The sequence below is a fragment of the Solenopsis invicta genome, chromosome 5, assembly GCF_016802725.1.
Source record: "Solenopsis invicta isolate M01_SB chromosome 5, UNIL_Sinv_3.0, whole genome shotgun sequence".
Lineage (NCBI taxonomy): Eukaryota > Metazoa > Arthropoda > Insecta > Hymenoptera > Formicidae > Solenopsis > Solenopsis invicta.
In genome coordinates, this window is record NC_052668.1 from 18,855,516 (window position 1) to 18,879,184 (window position 23,669).

The 23,669-nt window shown below is 37.6% G+C and overlaps 2 protein-coding genes across 4 annotated transcripts; one reads left to right on the top strand and one right to left on the bottom strand.

The window, feature by feature from the left end:
- Positions 1-267: 267 nt before the first annotated feature.
- Positions 268-20,688, top strand: LOC105205728 (long-chain-fatty-acid--CoA ligase 1). 3 transcript variants are annotated; one of them, XM_011175218.3, is made up of 9 exons: positions 268-531; positions 1,172-1,317; positions 10,212-10,335; positions 11,815-12,151; positions 13,107-13,575; positions 16,924-17,214; positions 19,280-19,501; positions 19,868-20,185; positions 20,281-20,688. In XM_011175218.3, coding segments are annotated over exons 1-9 (2,046 nt in total). In that variant the 5' UTR covers positions 268-530; the 3' UTR covers positions 20,419-20,688. The 3 variants fall into 3 exon arrangements, with proteins under 3 accessions (XP_011173520.1, XP_011173519.1, XP_011173521.1); XM_011175217.3 differs by lacking the exon at positions 268-531 and having other exon boundaries at positions 925-1,317; XM_011175219.3 differs by lacking the exons at positions 268-531; positions 1,172-1,317 and adding an exon at positions 8,275-8,477.
- On the bottom strand, positions 20,668-23,397 carry LOC105205729 (vesicle transport through interaction with t-SNAREs homolog 1A). Its single transcript, XM_011175220.3, has 4 exons — positions 23,249-23,397; positions 23,062-23,120; positions 21,845-22,192; positions 20,668-21,764 (listed from the first exon to the last, which is right to left on the bottom strand). The coding sequence occupies exons 1-4, from the start codon at positions 23,367-23,369 to the stop codon at positions 21,612-21,614; spliced, it is 681 nt and encodes a 226-aa protein (XP_011173522.1). The 5' UTR covers positions 23,370-23,397; the 3' UTR covers positions 20,668-21,611.
- Positions 23,398-23,669: the final 272 nt, after the last annotated feature.

Genomic DNA, 23,669 nt, shown 5'->3' on the forward strand with positions numbered 1-23,669 from the left:
GCGAGCGTTGGGCGCGCGCCAGTCGGCGCCGTGGCTCGTCTCGTTTTCGCGCGCGCTGCTAGCTCGGGGTGGCTGATGACGACGACACGGTCGAAAGGGTGGTCGTCGAGCAGCGCCCCGGCATCGATTCGCGCCGTCCTCGGCGTGCGCCGCGGTGCGCGGGGTGACGTCATGGCGCCGCGTTCACGGCAGTGAGGGCAGCAGGCAGTCCGCATCGCAACCGTGCGTGGTGAGCGTTGCGATTCTCCCCGTGGTTGGTGGCGAAGAAAAGGCAGTGTCATGCCGTGGCCCTGACCTAAGTCTCTCTTCCGGCCATCCAAGCCGACCACCCTGGTGCCGTCATCCCTCTTCGCTCTTCGGTTCCTCGAAATCCGGTCGTCGTCGTCGTCGTCGTCGTCGTCGTCGTCGTCGCCGCCGTCGCTGCCGCGCTCGACAGGACACGCTCGGCGGCCTGCGGAGGATTCCGCCGCGTCGTCTCCTTCGCGCGGAAAATCGCTACGAGTGTCTGGTTCCGCCTCTCGCCCTACGCCAGTGAGTACGCGCTATCGCGCTTATCGTCGCTCGCAGCACGAACGAGCACGCGGCCGCGCGCCGGTATCTCGCACGTTTGCTCGCTCACTCGCTCACTCGCTTCGTCCGTTCTTCTATATATATAAATCTCTCTCTCTCTCTCTCTCTCCCCCTCTCTCTTTCGTTCTCTTTCCTCTTCTCATTCTCGCTTCTGTCGTGCTCGCCCCTGAGACGTGCACGAGATTACTGTATTTTCGTCGTTATTGCGAAAGTTTACGGGCGATTCTGTCTCGCGCTTGCGGAGCGATTCCGCGCGGGTATCGCCGCGGTTCGTTGTAATAGGCGCGATAACGGACGCCCGTAGATAGCGACGTGATAGTCGTCCGCGGAATAATCAGGATAATGGGATTCGAACTTTGCCACGGGTGCACAGTCGAGTCGCTTGACTGCGAGTCGGTCGGTTGTGGTGGGCAAGCACACGGTACGCTCGAGCAATCGGAGCAAAGTCTTCGAACGGCGGACGTCTCGTGGACGCAGTAGCGCATCTCTCCTACCTGTGTATAGTCGTTATGCAGGTAGTACCGTCGTCGTCGCGCTGGCCGCCGATTACGTAACCACCTTGGCACTCTCTCCGGAACGGTTCAAACGATGTTAAACGAAGTGTTACAGTCGCAATTCGAGGACTACCTGCCGTATCTTGGTGGTGCGGCCGGCGCGCTCTTCGTCACCGGGGTGGCTTACTGGGCTTCCAGACCGACGGCCGAGAAGCCGCTCTTTCCGCTCGACGCTCAGGCACTGCTGCTACCGGTAAGGAAACAGAAGCGTCAGGACGCATTCACCCACGTGTTCGCTCGCAGTGGCGATTTTTCCGAAAAACCGAGCGATCGCGCTATCATTTTTGTTATATGATTAATTTTTTTAATGTGTTGATTAATTGCGCCGAGTAAAGAACTTCTCTATGAGAGAAATAAAAAGTAATTTTTTATTAAACACAGTTTGTATCAGAGAATTTAACAAAAGTCTATTTACAATTTTCCGCCTCGAAAAAATATTTTAAGAATTAAAATTTACATATATATATCAGGAATATATTAAAATAATAAAATAAAAGTTTGACATTTGATAGAAAAATTCTGTCCTGGCAAAATTAATTGAAATGGATAGAAATGAATTCACTTCGACATTTTCGAATTCGCGCTTCTGATTTTTCGAATCTATTTGAATTCAAAAATAATATAAATTGGATTTAAATACATCCGAATTCAACGTGGTGCGTAGCTCATTTCGTATTTCAATTTATTTAAATCCAAAACAAATATAATGGGTACATGAATTTACCTAAATTTTAAGTGATAAATGGCGCATTTTAATCAATTTGAGTAAAATAATACTCCGAAATTCTAAAGCGCAAACTCAAATAAATTAAAATAAATTGTAATTTTCAATTCTTTTGAATTCATTTTTGCTTGCTAGGCTGCAGCCAAATCAATACTCTTGAAAGTTGTCGTACGACAAATGTATAATGGCATTCTTAGGCTAATGAAGAAATGTTGGGAATAGGAATTCGAATTTTAGAATCATGTAACAAAGTATCCTAAAATGTGCCTCAATCGAAGATAAATCGTTTCCTTTAGCTATCTTTCTTGCAAAGCCCTCCGATTTTTTTTTTTTTTTTTACTTCTTCCTCCTATGATGTCCGAACATATCGTTTCGAGGATAAAGCTTAAAAGATAAAACGAAACTGCAAAGGATTTGGTTTCGTGTCCCACTTCGATTTAAAACCGCGTTGAGTGTGTGCTCTCGATTGGAATACTGGCCTTGATTTTTTAGAAAATTTTGCTATTTAAACGAGAGAAATGTCGCTAGAGAGATGAGAATATTATAATTTGAACAACACACAGTCTTCAGGAATTTAACGGACTGACATTGATTTGTGTTATGTATTTATTGTGTATGTTATTAGATAAAGCAGGATAATAACAACGTACGAAAGATACGTAGTTTAGCGTCAACCTTGCTTTATAAGCGATTTATAGTTTGCTTTAAATTTCAAGACGGAATTATATTTTAAACTTTTATTTATTACTTATTATGATATGTTTCTTACGTATATGTAAATTCTAATTTTTTAATTTTTTTTTATGCATTAGATTGTAAATAAAATTTTATGTTAAATTCTCTAATGTGAATTATGCTGTTTAATAAAAAATAATTTTTTTCGAGTATAAGTATGAAGGTAATCGTTTCTTAGTTTTTTTTTATATTGAACACGATCTTTACTTATTACAATTGAACACTGTTTACTTATTACAATTTTGATACATTTGCAATTAAAGTTGCAAAACGAAGCTATTTTATTATATTTTATATTATAACTGAAACGCGTGATGTGTTAGAAAACTTTCATTTCAAAATTAAATATACTATCAGGATTTTTAGCTTTTAAAAGGAATTTGTTTTATGTCGATTAAAAAGATATTTATATATGTTTAATATAATTTATTGTCGCACAGTTGCGATAGATAATTAAAGATCTATATATAGTAAATATTTTTTAATTATTTTATTAAAGCTTGAGAATTTTTCAGATTACTAAACACTAACTTTGATGTCCAAGTTGATAAATTTAATTAAAATTGTAAAAACCACCATGAATTAATAAAAAAATTCGAACACTTTTAATTAAAAAAAACTTTGGTTTGAATAAGAATTAAAAAATATTTGCTTCTTATAATAACACATGTGAATATTTGGTCGCTACTTCGATTCAATAGATCCTATTCGATTAATCAATCTTCTATAAATATCTTTTTAACTATACAGTTGACACTACAAATTCTTTTTAAAGATTGAAAGTCCAACAGTACATTTAATTTTAATGCAATAAAATTTTTCCAACACGTCATATAGTTATAATAGGCGCCAATCTATGCAAAAATAATATTTTTTTTACAACGTCAACCATAAATTGTAATGTGATGAAGCAATTTGATAAACGGAGTCACATTCAGCGCTTAAAAAATAGTTTCCCCAGCAGGGAAGAAAAAAACGATTATCTTCATGTTTATGCTTTTTATTGAACAATGTTATGGATTGACTAAAGTGGACTTTGATGTGGTTACAAAGTACAGTTATAGAGTTTACAAATGAAAATCAGTCGTATTATGTATATACATATTCATAACTTACTGTCAACTGATAAAAAGAAAAACAACTTGATTAATTCTCGGTTTCCTTGAGCATTCCATATCATTGCTCGCTTTCGCTGATGGAAAATTACTAAGTACGACATTACATTGATAACGTCATTGACATTTAAATTGAACAGTAATATAGATAATTTAACGATATAAATTTATTAAACATACTGTGTGTTTTACAATTGTCTGTATTATTATGCATTCTCGACATATTTTTGCAATTGCATAAACACAATCCAACTACCATAATCCAACTACCATCATTTTTTAATATATAAATTATTTTTTTCATTTTAGTTTTTCAGAAATAAGAAATTTAGAAAAAGAGCAAAATAGAAATTGAAGAAATGCCATTAAATTATTATTAAGTATACAGGTTTTTTTTTAATTTATAAAATGTTACGAATGAACTTTTTTTATCTAAAAGTATAATTGTTTGATTATTTAGAAATATCAATTAACTGACATGAATAGAATCTCTCTTAGTAGTCTTAATTAGTTTGGATGAAAAATTTCTACTGTAATATTATTGAAGACACACATAAAAAAATAATTTTTAAATTACTTTATATAAATTTTGTTAGTGTACAATGATAAGCAAATAATTTCACGTTAAGCAAATTATTTCACGTTATCATTTCTTATTTAGTCGTAGTCATTACTTTAATTTTTTTTACTATAATATTATTGAGGACACACACAAACACATAAGAAAATAATTGTTAAAGTATCTTATATAAATTTTGTTAATGAACAAGTAATTTTATTTCACGTTATCACTTCTCATTTAGTTGTAGTCATTACTTTAATCTTTTTTTACTATAATATTATTGAGGACACACACACAAACACATAAGAAAATAATTGTTAAAGTATCTTATATAAGTTTCATTAATGAACAATAATGAACAAGTAATTTTATTTTACGTTATCATTTCTTATTTAGCCATAGTCATTACTTTTATTTTGTACGTTTATTTTGAAACATTAATTCAAATTGCTCACCGTACGTCATAGTACAAAAGTGTCATTGTTGCATAATAAGAAACTGTATTATCAATATTGCAAATTGACCGATAGAATACTGGTATCAAGATAGACATTTGCGTTGTACACTATTGCTAAACTAATTGAGGGCACTTAACTTTGTATCCTCTGAACAATTCCTATCGATTAAATATTTACGGTACTGTCTGCTCCACGTGTTTCACGCATTCTGTACGACAGAGATAACAAGATTAGATAAGATATCGTAGACTAATTACAATCTTCAAAATAAAACATGATTTTACTGATTAAAAAAAACAGATCGATTTTAAAATTTTATTTGTAATGTTATTGATTAATTTCTTATTACATTGAATTTTTCTCTATGTAAAGACTAATTCGTAATTCAAGCACTGAGAAAAAAAATTGTTAACTTGTTAAAGTTTTTAACTTGATGGAATTTCTGAGTTGAAAAAAGTTAAGTTAACAAAGTTTTTTTTCTGTGTGGTGTGTCGCATACATATTTTTTAAATATTTTATATATAATATTTGTGTTTAAAAACTATCACCTTTAACTTTTTTTACTAATTTTTACATATTTTTTTGCATATTTTTATGCAAAGATTACGCTATAATTAGTTTATATATAATAATGACTCATTTCTTAAATATTTTATGCAATAATTGAGTTGATAAAAAAAGTTTATTATTGTATTTAAAATTGGGAACGAGATATTACAGCTTTAAAATTATTTTTATTCATTGAGTGATATTCATCGTTGACCTCAGTGCACCTTTACTATTTCGACAGAAATTGTCGAATATCCATTAAAAAAAAATTCATGAACTTTTATTTGAAAATTCAACAGAGATTTTTGCACCAATATTCGAATAAAATCACATGCGTGGGAACGAGATTTAAAAATACACACGCGCAACACATCCCCTACAATTTGCCAGTAGGTAAAGCGATAAGCGATTCAGACATTTCCCACGTTTTTCTTTCGCGTGCTTATTGAAGTCGTTCATAACGTGTTGAGTCCGCAATTCATATCATCGAACGAGAATGGATATACATGCACGTACTACAGAAATATAATACAAAGTGCATACGGCATAGCGGAATCCCTTGCGAAATATCGGTCGTCAAAAATACCTTTGCTAAAGTTATTTTCGAAGCTTGACTGCAGATGTAATGAGCTTTTCAGATTAACTTTACCAATCGACTCGCAACGACCCTCGTTTCGACTCAGTTTACATAAGCTTCCCTCCGAGGTTGAGGGATCGGCTCGCTGAGGGATATTGAAATTCAATATATTGTATATATCTAATATGACTTTTTTTCCAATCAACATATTAATATTCATGAATCTTTTAGAATTTTAGATACTCCTTTTAATCATTGTTATCAAATTTGTAAAGTTATAAGCTTTAACGTTACAGCAATCATAATTTACTGAATTCTCTTATTTTTATGATGGCCCTATTATTTTTTCAGTAATGTAAAATTTATTCCTTTTTCTAAAGAATTTTCTTGGTTTCCAAATGATCACTATTTGATCTTATTTTCTGTAATCCGTCGAAACAACAAAGATAATCTGGATTTAATGGAAAATTTTACGGGTTTCTCGATAAAGTACACAACATTGATAAAAAAATTCCTCATTTAAAATTGGTCGAAGAAATCAAAGTAACGATATTGTCAAAGAATTTGATGAAAAAAGATGGAAGATGATTCGTTAAATTTTAAAACAACCACGCTTGTTGATTTTGATCTGAGTGATACGGATGGCTACTGATAATAATCACATTTTTTTAAATTTTTTATGAAAACTAAAATGTTATTTCAACAATCATAATCTTCCATTTTAATTGATCGGTAATCGAGTTGAAAGCTGATTAATTTGTTTTGAAAATATTTCTTTTGAAACACATAATTTCAACAGTCTAAAATTCAACTTAATCAGCAACCCAGTTATTTTAATACTTTTTACATCTAACAAAAAGTATCTTGAGCTATGTAACGTAAGCTTAAACATTTGGAAACAAGGTAATACTTTGCGTTACCCGCTCTATACTCCTTCGGCCAAATTTTTGTTTCGCGTCGGCACCAGTGAATGACCCATAAAACGGGAGAATCTCGGGATTCTCGGGGATCCAATTCGGTCCACATCTCACTGCCTCGTAAGACGCGCCTCGTAATGACAGATAATCCCGAACTTTCCAAATAGATACTTGTTCACTATGAGAAACAGTACGTGGAAAAAGAAGGAACACTGCAGGATCGAGTATCGATGCGCATGGCGTCGACCGAACAGGCCATACCCGAACTGGCGACTGTCCAAAACTCTTCGGCGACGAGAGCCGAGGACGACGACGCTCGGTCGGCGTACTATATTTAAAGTCGAGGATCTTTGCGCGGAGGATGGGCCTTGCGAAGGCCAATTGGCCGCTAGAGATCGCGTGCTAATGCCGTCAATACACAAAGTGGGTACACTAAAAAAAAACAAAAAGAATTTGGTAATAACTGTACCAAATATCGAGTGCGATAATGCCAATTAAATATTTAATTAATATAACCAAAATTAATTTTACTTTTCTAAATGTTCAGTATTACTTTTGGTTATACTTGTTATTTAGGAAAATACACTGGTTTAAACTATTATATTTAGCTATATATCACCAAACTTTTTTTCACTGTAAGTTAAACCGTGATTTATATATAATTCCAACTAAATATTGAATATTTTCAATGAAAATATTTAAAGTAGAGAATTTTCTTAATTATATAATATTAATCGATTCAATTTTTCGAGTAAGAGATAAATTATTAAACTTTCTGCTGAAAGATACGATGTACGAAAGAAAATATGCGTTTGATTAAAGTCTATAAATATAAAATTTATAGAAAATTTAAATTCAGATATACGAAATACATGTTATATATAAATGAAAACAGGAGAAACCGGACCGTTTGTTTTTCGTTACGTTTGTGCCATAGAATTTAAATTTTTCGGGAAAACTCTACGCTCTTTTAGCTCGAGAGTAGATTTTTACTGCTTAACCCAGGTGTCTAAAATTAGGGGCAATATTGAATATTTTGCATGTGCGAACAGAAAGAAGTTTTTGGATTTTATTAATAAAGAAACATATATATATGTATAATAAAAAAAAAAGGTTCTTTAATACTTGAACACAATATTTAGTTTTTATAATAATTAAAATTAGTATTAGAGAAAAAATCAGTGTTTAATCTAAAACAATCTCAGTAATAAAGAAAATTTTCTATGTAAGTTGGCACGTGGCTATTATATACTTGGACGTAATTGAATTTAATTTAATTTCAGAACTTTCTAGTGATTAACCATAATACACTCACGTTCTCAGTAATTTCTGAGTTAATTATTATCCCTTCTGTTTATCCAAATTATCCGGATAGTGTGCTCAGAATGATCGATGATATTGACGGTAGTAGCAGGTATCTCTTCCACGCGACGAGCATCATCATCCGCATGACATCCGTGCAGCGTGCCAAAAGCTCTGGTCGAAAGCTCGACTTGAATTCAGTGGCCACGGGCGCGTTGCTCCGGCTGGTCCGATCTGCCTTGTATTCCCGCGTAAGGAGAGTCGATCTCTCGAGAGAAGTTCCGCGAAAGAAGTTCGGCGGCGTGTGCGCGCCCTTTAAGATTGCGTGTTGCGTGCAGGATGTCGTCGAGCTGCTTCTTTCACGAGCCGATCCATCCGCCGCTAGATCTCGGCGATCAGTCCGATTCGTTCAAGGTGAAGTGGCCAGCTCTCCGGGAGGGGAAGCCCTTCCTCAGGATCGCGATTCGTTCCCTCGCGTAGCGCGAACCAGACGATCGAGAATACACCTGTGTATGTGTGCGAAGATTGCGAGGTCCTTCATAAACTAGATCCACGGGTTTTCATTGATTCTCCACAAAATTTGCGGAAATTGTGAAATTGGATTTTGATGTTCGATAGCAATGACTGTTCCTCCTCGCGAGGCTATAAGTGGATCACCGAAATGCGTTTCGTGACAAGAATCGTAGAGGCGGAATTAGGAATGCGCGTTTCAACGTTATTGGTTTCCGAGGAAGACGGATAATCGCATTATTACTCCGCTTTGTCGATATATTACGTTTGCGTATGATTTTCAAATTCCGATGCGTACTCGTAAGAAACGATTTTACGTCACTACGGAGAGCTATTCGCAGAGTTAAATATAATTAAACGCGATCGATTATGAGCATAAATTGCACGTGTATTTGCAATATTAAAAATAAAAACAAGATTCAATTTACGTCATAAAGAAATGCAAATTATTACGCGTATTATAATTTAATGTGTAAACGCGTTAATATACATTCATTTAGGTGATTAATAATATTAAATTGTACATATTATATTACAACATTATATTTTATATCGTACTTAACTACTATTAAGTAACAAATGACGGTTTATCCTTCCTTTACAATTATGCTAGCCGCGCTAAGCCTTTTCCTCGTCATTACCTCGTGATTACTGGACGTTAACGTAAAATGCAAGTCATTAAAACATCGCGGCAACGAAAATGAATGATGTAATGAATATGCGTAGGTTGCAATGCACAGACGCATCTCGTCATGCCACGCACGACATTTATTTATTTATTTATATACGTCCTATCCATATGATTTAATCCGCTTATTTTTTTTTGACATTGAATATTTCGTACCACAAATACAACCTTTTACACTTGGCGCACGAATATCAGAGGCCAAAATTCGATCGTGAAAACTTAAATTCTGAATTTTTGAATAACAAGTGAATCGTGAGTTCATTAAATCGAAGTGGGAAATTAGTTTTGCATCTTTTGCTTACAAATGGAAACCCCCTGAAGTGTCGATTTGTTTTAAAAATACTACACGACGACGTGTGGCTCTCTTTCAACTCCGAATAGTCGTGCTACGCAAATTTAGCTTCCCGACGGAATCGCGATTCGCTTTTCGTTGCTCGCCGATCGTGGAGACGACGGATTACGATAACGTTTCGTTGACAAAGCGAAGAAGCTGCAAATTACCGCACGGGGATGCCACCGCGTTATTTCAATGACGCCTCGTACGCGGGACGTTTCGCCCGACGGTATGTGCGTTGGGAATGTGGGTGGTTCGACGTCGTCGTTGCACAAGCACGTCGATGAAGCCCGATAGAAGCCCACGTCCCGTCGGCCGCGCCGGTCGGTGGCGAAGATCGATATATAGGAATGTACGTATGTAACAATATGCGGCGCGGCACCCCGTGCATCCCTTCACCAGCACCCTTTCGCCGCGATCCGGCGCGCGGCTGCATCGTAATCAGCTGCTCCGACGACGCTACACGCGGCTTCGTCGCCGCCGCGTGCGTGTGCGTGTTCGTATGCGTGTGCGCCCCCGACTAAATTTAGTACCGCGCGCGTCGAAATTACATAACAATTCGGCGTGCCGGATGCGTGTTTTCACTCGGTTTCACTTTTTCTCCTCTTCTCCGCAGGGTAACGAACACATTCGGGTGTCCAAGTTCTACAAAGAGGGTAAGGAGGGCAAGTTCGTCACCTTCCTTTACGAGGATACGCGCACCCTGTACGAAGGCTTTCGCCGCGGCGCCAAGGAGTCCAGTAAGTCCTCATTCTCGGGAGCAAAGCTCCCATGTATTATAGGTAGAAGTAGAGTTGTTCACGAGCATTAACTCTTCGTTTCCCAAGCGAGACGAGCCACAAACGAATAGTTACGCTGAGAGAAAAAATATCGTAAAACAAAAAAATTATTTATTCGATATGGGTCCCAATAGATCATTAATTTACTTGCAGTTAAGTTAATTGAAACAATTCTTAATTGAAATATTTATGTAAATAAAATGAAGAAATAATTTTATCAAATAATTTTTTTTGTAGTTTAGGAAATATTTATTGTTAAATACTGTTTTTATATTCAAGATAACCAGATTTTTCTAGGATCTAAGAAAATAATTTAATTAAATTTAATAATATTATTAGCTTATTTGTAAAATCACTTAAATGACAAATATACTCAAGGTATATGTTTATTTACTTAAATGTAATGTATAATTTGTCATAGATAAACTAATATGAAGAAAAATGTTTTGAGGGTCATCCGCTTATCCCATTTGGGAACTTGCGCCTGGGAAATTAGCATGGGAATCGAAAGATTAATTCAAATTGAAGTTTACTCGTCTTAGTTAGTAACAACGTGTTAATGTAACGTTGTTGTAACCGTGAATCGAGAAGAAAATTAATGTTAGACGGCTCGAGGGAATATCTCGCAGAATGTCATTCCGCCGCGGAAGCAACCTTGGCGCGTCCGTACACCCGCAGCGTACGCAATTGCGTGTGTGATTTAGCGGCTCGTTTGGCAAGCGACGCCGCACGGTCGCGCTATAATAGCGAATAAACAAGCGCGACCGCGCGCGAGTAGCTTCCTAACGAGCGCGAACCGCGTGCAGTACTTAACGACGCGAATTATCGGCCGTCGCGCGGATTATAGCGTTGGCGGGCGATTCACGGCGGGCTCCTCGCCTCGTCATCATCGTCGTCGTCGTCGTCGTCAATTCGACGACCTTTCCGACGAAGGTTGTCTGTTATTTCGGTCGCGTGTATATCTCTTATTTTTGCCGCGCGCTGCGTAGTCTACGCCCGCGCAGCCGACACCTGTCGCTACTCTATACTCGACCTACAACGACTACGGCGACGGCGATGGCGACAACGATAATGATGACAGACGTGTTCGAAGATCGATAATCTTGCTGGAGATAGTCCGCTCGCCCGGCGGCGAAACCTCCTCACACGAGGAGATTTCGTGGGCGGCCGTCCGGCTGTGCGCTATTTATCGTCAATTCTTTATCGTCCTAGGTCAAGTTGAAACTTCTCGAGTTTCTTTCAGAAAAGTGGGAGTATAATCCCTTGAGAAAAACAAACTGATAAAGTGTTGCGATAAACTGATTACTATATCAGTGACTGATGATATTTCAATCAACTAATAAAAAATCATCAGCTTACTGAGACACTTTATCTTAAGGAATCTCAGTGAGATATGACTTGACTTTTAATTAACACGTTTTTTATTTTTTCAATGCACAGATAATGGTCCCTGCCTCGGGTGGAGAGACGGGCCCAACAAACCATACCAATGGCTTCATTACAACGAGACGCTGCTCAGGGCGAAGAATTTCGGTTCCGGCCTAGTGTCCCTGGGGCTGGCCCCTGGTCAACAAACCTTAGTAGGCCTGTACAGTCAGAACTGTCCCGAATGGATTCTCACCGAGCAGGCATGCTACTCGTACTCGCTCGTGGTGGTGCCATTGTACGACACCCTGGGCCCGGACGCCTGCGCGTACATCATAAATCAGGCTGACATTAATCTGGTGGTGTGCGAAGATGACCAAAAGTGCAATTTGCTTCTCGACAAAGCGCCGAGGTACGTGCTGACGTTAATCTCTCTTGACATCTCTCGTGCACGAAGAGAACGTCTTTCAGCCTCTACAACTCGAGTTTACTGTTTTGACCGGCCTCATTACGTATATCGTTAACAGTCTTTAATTTTGCGCTTATCTCTACGAAATACTCTTTCTCCATCTGCTTATATTTAAATGAACAATTTTTTACGTGCCGCTCTTAATTGTTTGATTTGGTTATCGGTTGTTTGAAAACTCGAGTAGCGCGCAAACATCCGACCATAATTGGTATTCTCCTGGAAAATTCATTTTACGACTACACCACTCTACCTACGCTATCGATTATTGACGGAGTCGCGCATTTAAGAATTAAACGTCACTTAATTTAGCATACCGGTGGAGAAAGGATTTCCTGTAATTTAGTCCATAATTTAATATGCCGAAATATCGATTTAATGATGATATTGATTAATTAATATGTAAACGTGCTCTCAATTTAGTCGAGTAACTTTTCTCTTTAAGTGGTTAACAACGAACCATTACCATCCAATATTTATATGTGTATAATAATGCTTAGATAAAAGAAAATGTAACAAAATTCATTTAATTTAAAAAAAATGTGTGTACACAGCAATAATGTACTAGTAATAGCAGTTAGCATTTTTTTTCTATTCTACTAGTTTTTCTTCATAAAAATATCCCATCTATGTCAAATCAATAACGATGACTTGAAATATTGTGAAGTTCTCTTTTTGACGCTCTTTTATCCACATGACGCAACGCACGATTCGGAAGCCAGATGTGATCCACACGGTCCGCGTGTCAATTTCCTCAAAGAGAAACGCTCCTCGGGCCGGCCCCGAAAACAGCTTTAATCTGTAACGCTGCCAAGAGCTTAGACGATACAAAGCGGAGCGTTTCCGATCGAGGCGTCACAGCGGCGTTTCCCGCCATCTCAATGATTCTCGATCTCGACAGATGTTTACGGAAGCTGGTGGTGGTGAAGGAGACGCGACCGGCGACGAATCAGCGGGCGAAGAACCGCGGCGTCGACGTGTTCAAGTTCGACGACATCGAGCGGCTCGGCGCGCAGAGGAACCATCCGGAGCTGCCGCCGAAGCCGTCCGACCTCTGCACGATATGCTACACCTCCGGCACCACCGGCAACCCGAAGGGCGTGATGCTGACGCACCAGAACGTCATGGCGTCCAATTGCGCGGTGGTAATGCAGCTGGGCGACCACGGGATCACGGCCAAGGACACGATGATTAGCTTCCTCCCGTTGGCGCACATGCTGGAGCGTTGCTGCGAGAACACCATGTACATGATGGGCGGCTCGGTTGGCTTCTACAGCGGTGACATCAAGAAGCTGCCCGAGGACATGAAAGCCCTCCGGCCTACCGTCATGCCGGCCGTGCCTAGGCTGCTGAATCGTATATATGACAAGGTGAGCCATGGATCGGAAATCTATTCTTGTTGGATTCTCACATCTCCAAGATAGATAAAGCGTTTATTACCCAGCTACTAAACTGGCGTTATTTGTCGTCATTTTAACGTCAAAATTGAGAACGTTAAAGTGACGACAAATAACGTTAGCTTGCTACCTCGATATACTTTCTAAATCGGAATCAATGTATCATTCACTGAAAGAAATTGAACAATGTCTGTGTTCAATGGTATTCTTACAACTGTAACAATCACTAATTATAGACTGTTTTTCAGTGACAACACACTGATCCAGTTAGTAAAAGTATCCCCTTTCTTAACCGAAATCTCGGAACAATAGTTATTGATGATTACAGTTATAAGTATAGCACTCAGTATGTAAATCAGTAAGAGTTTACTGATTCAGATTTAGAGAATAATAACAGAAAAAATATAAAGAAAATAATATAAAGTTTCCTTCGAGACAACTCAATTATTTAGAGAGCAATATTTTTTTTAATGGAATATCACATTTCATTAATGTAGTAGTATAGTTTATTGAAGGAATTTAGCCATACAGAATATGTCGACCTTAAGATGGCCTTAAATAAAAAATTTGCATTTCAATTTTAATAAAAATATAGCATTCCATTAAAAAAAATGTTGATCTCAAAATCTCATATAAAATAATAAGTCTGACAAAATATACCGCCTCTCATAATATTTGCCCTTTTGAGATGAACGTTTCCCTGTAGTATTTTTCGTATCATTAAAAATAATAAAGATAAATGATCGAGTTAGAGAGGAAACTCTGTATAATAAAGGAAAAAAAAAAAAATTTTTTTGGGAAACTGTAAATCGCAATAACTATTGATTTTTTAATCTGTTTCATCAATTTTTTAATGCACTCGAATAAAAAAAGCAAGATGTTTATTTACGGAAAACGTGATAGAGACGCGATTTTCCACAAGGATCGAAAAAAGATATGAGAACGAGATATAAATGATCCTTCATGATTTTTTACGGAAGACACGTCTGCCGCTGCAGAATATATCTTCCATCTGATTGAATCTTGAAATCGTCTGCACATTTAGATCACATAATTACGTTCCGTTTATCACTGCAGTTTATTTCGAGTAGTTTATTCGAGTAACTGTCGTCCGCGTGCGCGTTATGTTGATCTATAATATTTTATTTTTAGTTCGCACTTAGTCGGCCACTGGATCGGCCACGTGATATAAATGTATCATGCGACACCCCGTTGCACCGTCGTAACATCTGATGAATGTGACTAATGAATCGTCGTTGTTTAGATTGCGATAATGAGGTCCATCAAAACATTATTCGTATAATATCAGAGTTAATCTCATGTAGGCGGTAAATGCCGTAAGTTACACGATTCTAAATCCATCATATATTGATTTTCCTGATTAGGTAATCCACGGTTGCGCTTTCGCGACCGGTGACTGCGTGTTCTCCACCTATTTTTAAAACCTTGGGAGTTGTCGGCGTAGGGCGTCGCTACGTCAACATCTTTTTTTTTACGACCTAAAACGGCCAATCGTTCCTCTTATATTACACGGCCGGCGAAATGTCAATAGCGTTATAAATTCCTACCGAAAACAACTTGGCGCTTTTCACAAATAAGGTTGTAAGCGCTCTCTTCTTTCCCTTCGGCCATCAGAGTTAAATGAGTTTGAACTGTTCTTATAATACTTCCGTTCGCGTAATTAAGTTATCTGTGTGTGATTCATTAAGCGGAAGTTACACTTGGATACCGTTCAATATTTTTACGACGCAACGATAACATTTGGTCTCTCCTTCAACATCAAATCTAAACGCTCCTTTCATAACATCCGCATGTGAAATGTTCATCAGTCAGCTAATTTTTTATAATCCTAATGCAATTTCAGAGTTAAATGATATGCTACATGAAAATTAAAAGTATCGTTCAAGATATTATTCTACACTGAGGAAAAAGACGTTAACTTGATTAAATTTCTTCAGTTCAAATATTTGTATTTAATTTAAATGCATATAAAATATTTGAACTGGAGAAATTTAATTAATTAATTAAATTAATAACAATAAAATAAAATTGTTATACTTAATAAATTAAGGTGAAAAGTTTAGTTACATTGACGACTTGACAGTGTATTCTTTGATGAGGATATAATCTTTCTGTAAGAACTATGTTGTCACACAAATATAACACAATTGTTTTTCTTCTATAATTTATAGTCTCATATTTAACTTGTGTTTGTCAGTGTTATATTTTTTGATGCGGACACGATCTTTCTATAAGAACTACCTGTCACGAAACGTAATACAGTGGATTTTCTCCTACAATTTATAGTCTCATATTTAACTTGCAGTACCAATTTTGTGGAAGATTTTATATCTTTTTGTTTTTTTCCTCTCTCTCGGGATCTCAAGTACTCCGAGCCTTTGCCGAGTTAGGCATCGCAAAAGCGAACGGAGGGAAGTGACTCCTGACGACGCGACCCTGAGATTCATTTGAATGGAACACGCGCTCAATCACGAGATCGCGAGAGCGTGTCGTCAAATTACATTTTCGCGCATCTTTCGACACTCCTCTCGCTAAATCCCAGGCTTTAAAAAACATCCGAAACTTGGAGTCGGAGCCAACGGGAGCGGTCACGCGTTTCAGCGCGCACGTGCACGATGATGCGCATAACAGGTGCGGCGGAGTACCCCGCGGTCGTTTATGCTGAGTTCGCACAAAATTTGATAGGCAAGTCACGTAGTAACCTGTGAACGCCTCACTTCGACACAAAACTATGAGAAAACGGATAATTTGCCGCTTGATTCTGTTTCTCTTTACTGTCTTCGAAAATCCGCGATATAAATCTAGTTATCGTCGTTCACCGATCGCCTATTGACAAAGTGTGTATCGAACCCGACCCAACTGTCCAAATAGACTCTTCTATCTTTGCGATGGCGCGATTGTGATAACAAAAATATTTTAAACGCCAATCTAAACAGATCGAGATGCAACGTTGCATTCACTGTCACACTGTATCAACTGTGTCTCTTGATAGAGAATATCACTAATAGCTTCGTTGAAATCTAAATTTATCTTAGAATCGTTTTAATTACTGAAAGAGCCCGTTATGTCACACCATATCATCTGTGTCTTTGGCTGGAAAACGTCCAGTATGATCACAGCTACCAAGCTAAAATATCTACTAAGAAAATATGAGCTCGCTTCACCATTCACAGTTCAAAATTATATATTATTTTTGTGTTTTTATCGTATTCATTTCATATATTATATTTTTTAATTATGATTGTCCAATGAATAATGCGGGGCTTCCGGTAGTTATTTTCACTCGCTTGACGTCCATAGGTACAAGCGGAATTGCAAAACTCGTTCCTGAAGAAGATGATCTTCAACATGGGCATGCGGGCGAAGGAGACAGAGATCAAAAAGAGCATCGTCAGAATGAACAGCGTATGGGACAAGATCGTATTCAAGAAGATCCAGGAGTCGATGGGTGGCAAGCTGAGACTGATGCTCGTGGGTTCCGCGCCGTTGGCGGGGAACGTTCTCACATTCACCAGGTGCGCCCTTGGCTGCGTCGTGGTTGAGGGCTACGGCCAGACGGAGTGCACCGCACCAATAACGCTGACGATCCAGGTTCGTGCATTAGTAATCAATTGCCGGAACTGCAGCATTTGTGGTTTTACGATCGGTTCGTACATATTCCACGCTCGTTTCTACGAAGCTTTCAAATCGATTAATTACAATTGTACGAGGTCGCGATATCATAACGCGAGTTTTTGTGTACTATGGATCTATATATCGCGCCATTCTACACGAGTATTCTACAATCCTTGGGTTTTTTCCGTTTTTCCGTATTTCATTTATATTATAATGTACATTGTCTCAGGTCTATATTTTTTTTCTGTTTTATTTAATCTGTTTGTTTAGTTTCCCTTAATGTAGCGCTCATTTTTTTCTTGTTTGAATCTGAAAGGAATTCTCTCGATCGACACACAATTGCACATTTTTTCTTTTATGTTGAGAAAAAAAGTTGCGTGTGGTGATTGGCATACGTCTATAAGACCGTTAACATCCTACGCAGCAATTTTTCGAGATGCGTAAATGTAAATACGTGTACATTGTAAAGACCTTTCGTTCGTGTAAAAGATACTAGCGATAGTTACAAACTACGGTCAATAGACCGTACGCTTCGCAAATGCATTTTTTATGAAACCGTCGAGCTCGAACACCTAACACTAAACGCACTACGGATCGTACAAAGTTCGAAATAACTCGAAGATTTCGCCTTTATGTAATGTAATGGCTAATATAAAGGCTTTTTATTTGCTTTTCTTATTTTTTATAGCGCATAAGTGTCGCTATCGCCGATAAATAACGTTGTACAACAATAATGCCACATGGAAAATTTATCGTTTCAGTATAGAGGGCTCTTATTGATTCTACTAAAGTTACAAATCCAACGTTTGAGTGTCGTGAGAAGCAAGAGTCTTACTTTATCGAACGTCGTTTGGCACTGCGACAAAATCAGTATTATGCAGAAACATCGGGCGCAAATATGATGTAGGAAGCATAGGTCTTCGTTAAAATACCGCAAATTCCTCACATGCACCTCGGAACGTTTACCCGTTACCGATTTACGCCGTTATTGAATTTTTCGTCAACAAACATTTCACGATTCTTGATATAAATTGGCCGTTACATCGTCATTGAATGCGATCCGATTAGCAATAGCTTGAAATAATACTGACGATTCCCAAACATTTTGATTTCAAAGCGCATTGCAGCAGTCTCGCATCTACACGCTTTCAAAACAATCGACACCCGCTGGGAAAGCTTATCCTCACCCAGGAGATAAATTTACGACGCGGCTTTTATTTTTATTGCAAACTCTATTAGAAGCTTGGAAGCAGATCGCGCGGTTTGTGAAACGCCGCTCTGTAGCCACCCTAATCACCCAAGCGTAAATCTCCGGTAATTAATATCGCTTCGCCCTTTATTATGCTTATGAGAACGCGCGATCAAATGCTCGAGATCTTAACAAGCTACAAGGAATTACACAGTGAAATATTCATAGCACATCCTACGGAATACATATAATTTTCGATATGTTTCACAGATCAATACCTCTTCTAAAATTAAGCAATTTATTAATTATTTCGCTTCAACTTAATTAAACATTTGTTAGATATAATAGAAATATCATCTTCCATCCTCTCATCGATAGTTGAAATTAAAAAAAAAAAGATATTTATGTCTAGAACGGCGGAAGTGTTTACCGTTAACAGACTAACGGAATTAAAATGATGTTTTTATTGAATGCTGACTAATAATCAAGTGATGCGCGTGCTCTCTTTATTCTTGGCGCGAGTATCGACATAAATATATAGGCGAAAGCCGCCGCAGTTGTAGATATTTCTGTCAGCTCATCGAATCAAAGCTTTGGAACCATGTGCCAGGGCATGTGGTGTACCTCCATTACAAGACCATTAGCTGTCGTGTGCTATGAAATTATTGTATTCAGAAAAAGTTCATCGATCCATCGTAATTTTATCTAATCTCTCTTTCGTATATATCAATAATACATTAATAGATTCGCGTTTAGTTAATACAGTACTTGATTTTTGTTAAAAATAAAAATGCTCTCTTGTTATCTTATTAATTTGTTGTTCGGATTTCTAATTTCTTTGTCCGAATACAGGGTGACCACGTACCGGAACATGTGGGACCACCGGTGGCCTGCTGTTGCGTCAAGCTCGTCGATGTTCCGGAGATGGAGTACTACGCGACGAACAACCAGGGTGAGGTGTGCGTCAAGGGTACTAATGTCTTCATGGGATACTACAAGGATCCGGAAAAAACTGCCGAGGTCATCGACGAACAGGGATGGCATCACACAGGAGACATCGGCATGTGGCAGCCTGTGAGTAGTTACATTTATCACATTATATGTATAAAATATATTGTTGGCAAGATGAGATACACCTGTGGACCGAATAAGGCCTATTTAAATTTCTTTTAATTTGTAAAACCTATTAAAGAATTTTTTTAATATTGTTTTAATTTTGTTTAAAATAGAGTTTCTAAAAATTCTATTTTTAAAAACTATCAAACAGATTTTTAAAAAATAAAACAAGTGGACTCTTCAATTCAGATACCTTATAAATAATGTTATATTTTATATTTATGATAAATGTAAAATCAGATAACAAGAATTTTTTTTCAAAGATAATTAGATTTAATGTTATAAAAATTTATTCTTTATATGTGTGTATTGAATTGCTTCCAGAATGGAACGTTAAAGATAATCGACCGGAAAAAGCATATTTTCAAATTGTCGCAAGGGGAGTACATCGTCCCGGAGAAGATCGAAAATATTTACACACGCAGCCAGTATGTTCAACAAGTATTCGTCCATGGAGAATCATTAAAATCTTGTATTATAGCAATAGTAGTACCAGACGTAGACGTAATCAAGTGCTGGGCGGTAGAGAATGGCATACCCGGTACATTAAGCGTTCTCTGCGCCAATCCAGAAGTCAAAAAATTAATCTTGGACGATATGTTAGCGTGGGGAAAAGAAGCCGGTCTGAAATCCTTTGAACAGGTAAACTGTCATTCCTTTTACATTTGTTTGAAAAAAATTCCAACATTAAATTTGTTTCTTTTTTTTTCATTAAATGCATTTTTTTATCTCTACAGGTGAAAGATCTTTATCTCCATCCAGACCCGTTCTCCGTACAAAATGGGCTTTTAACACCAACGCTAAAATCGAAACGGCCTCAACTGAAAGCGTACTTCAAACCACAGATAGAGGATCTCTATCAACAATTGGACTGACCAGACTGAGCGATCGTGCTACCGCTTGTCCGCACCAGCACTGAACGTAAAGGGAAACGTTCGATGGTAGAGATGGAAGCAAAGCGCCTTTCCTCGCCGCCGTTCTCACACCGAAGTCACTATTGTCATTGAATATCCGTTAATCCTCGATACTTTTATTATATTATCATTTTCACAGGTACATTAGAGAACGCGCAGACGGAAAAAAGCACCGTTTAGGCTAATTAAGGTAAATGATAACATAACAAGTAATAAAAGGAGTTATTATTAGGCGCGTCTAGTTTCTCTCTTTCTTTCAATTACAAGCATCCTTTGATATTTTTGGTGATGGATGTATTTACAGTTCGATCCTTATCCACGCATACTTCAATAATGTACACAATGACTGTTGTTATTCTCATGTAAGAGATGAATTATAGAATGCATTTTTAACTGGTAGAGTCCATCGCAATGAACTCACCCGATATTACGGCTCAGGTCAAAATTACAACAAGTACACGTAGTTTTTAATTTGAACAAGTAATATTTCCTTGAATATTACCCTGAAGAGGGTAATATTTCAAAATGTGCCCGATAATCGGCGCACGCAACGTCGAAAAAACCTTGAATATGACTTAATAAATACATTTCTTGTTGAATATATTGTGGTTCGGAATATCTTTGGAAACTCGAACGCAGGGCAATGTTAACCGATGATTCCGATGAATACCGTTCGGATAACAATATTCAAACGGTTTTACGATCCTTTTCAACGTACTTGAAAATAACGCATTTGATAATCGCATGCGATATATAGTTTGAGTTAGAATCAACTTTGACTCGCAAATGATAAAGAATCGTGAAACCGTTTTAAAAATTACCTTACGAGGATGGGTCAATATTTTTTTATACAAGACTTTACATAACATTAAATGGTCTTTTGTTCTTGTTTGATGACACATTTTGCTAAAGTTTTGTTTGTTCATTTGAGATATTGGCTTTGCATAAGAGATCATATCCAACGCTGATGAAATTGAAGGAATAAGTGTAAAGACTGATGTTCTCTGAGGCAAAATGTGATCAATCAAGTTCGAAAGAGTTGGATAGACGATATAATTACCTCGCAATTTGATAGAAATAACATTTTGAAGTCTGATAATAAATATGACTTCCAAACCACATCTAGTGGATCTGGCCGATGAAACAACTGTCCTTTAACTCTTAAAACTATAGTATATCACAATGCACGCGACGATTATGAGTACTAATGCTACTCCTGCTAAAATAATTCTCTGTTGAAGGCTCCGAAAGATCATTCCCGATAATAATCGAGACCCCCGCCCTAACTCCGCATCTGTTTCACGTAACTGAAAAAAGCAACAATAATTTCACGCTCTTTCCTTTTTAAATATAATTCGCGTAAATCTCGTCATATAAATAACCTTACCTTCCCTCTACTTCGTTGTATCGTTTCACGCTGTTCATGGAGTTCCTTGAGAACCTGAGACCCGATCTCCTCTGTTTCCAACGCCATACGATAACCATTCTGTAACGTTCGCCCCGATCGTTCTATTTTCTCAGAGGCATCCAATAATCTTTTTCTTTGGTCCTCCGTCACATTATTGTCCCAAGATTCCTCCACGGTGATCTCCATGACATCCTCCTTTGGTTTTTTCGCCATTTGAAATTCATGCGTTAAGCGCTTTAGTTCCGCTCTGTGACTCTCTACGCGACCGCGTAGGCGATCGCGCGCTGCTCCGCTCATCCCACGAACCTCCAGCTCCATTTGCTCCAGCTGTTATCAGACAATCTCTAAATCTTTTGCAGTGGAATCCCCCGAATAAATACAGATGATTATCATCTTAATTGCATTGAAATCAATTTTTTCTTAATCAATTTGTCTTTTTCACTTTTTGGTACTTCGAATGTCTTTGTAAACAAATGTAAATAAATTAAATCTTTCAAAAATTCATTTTAAATGACATAAAGAATGAAATTTTGCTATATATATATCCTGAAAATTGGAAAGCTAAAGATTTCTTGAATATTTTTAATAAACTAAAAACAATTGTTCCATAAATAGAATAGATTACAAACTTATGAATTCTAAACGTTTTCTTAACTTGTATTATTAAAATCAATAATTTCTCCTCAATCAATTTAAATTTTTCATTTTTTTATACTTAATTTTAAACGTTTTTATAAACAAATGTAAATTTCAATCTTTCAAGAATCCATTTAAAATTATAGAAAAGATGAAATGTTTATATACATCTTTGAAATTAGAAGAGTTCCAGGTAAGACAAGAATGACAAAGTTTTCGCAGACTATTAAAAATGTTCTTTAAATATTCTATGCTACGTATGCATATCAAACACTTGAGATCTCAGGATTAATTATTCATACTGAATACATTATCGCGATAAATAAAGCAGTTTCTCAATCAATATTCAGTTATGATACCAAGGTCTAATACAGCTTGTGCAGTATATAAATTTTCATAGTGTACTGCGTCCCGACTGTTTCACCAAAGAATCGTAGAACGCGGAATGACTCTTCTAACCCCGCGCCTATACTAAAAATTGTTCGTCGACAGTCGGCGGATCAAGGCCCAGCGACACATGCAAGCTCGCTCCGATTAAAAGGAAACACAAATTCAATTACCAGCTCTTGCGCCTCCTCGATTTGCCGGTCGACATCCTGCACAAAGGCTCTTTTCTCACCTGTAAATTACGTCACTTATATCGATTAAGGTTCTTTAACGCTAACCTCACGCGGCGATCGCGCGCGGATTCCTCGTGCGGAACGCGGCGACCGTCCCTTCGATCGCCGCTTCAGCGATGTTCCTTACCGCCACTCTGGATCCTAATCCGCCCGATTTTCGCGGTAATGTCAGCTGTGAGAACGGCGTACTGCTGCTCGTAGCTGTCAACGAGCGACGCCATCTTGAACACGGGTGTGTCATCGATCATCGGCGCGAGCCAGATGGCGATTCCGACTAGAATCTGCTAGAGTACCTCTAGTAAGAGTATGGACACCGTTAGTCGATTTTTGATTGGTTCCTCGATTCGCCATATGTAATAGAGAAATAAAAGAGGGAAAATTGAATTCATTATTGTGTATACTGATAAAAACAAAAAATATACGCGTGATTTTATATACAATTTAATAAACAATGTTATATACTTGTATATAATCGATTTAAGTTGAATCCTGTTAAGGCTAATTATTATATTTTGTTATTTCTTTGAGTGATATAGTGATGCTTAGTG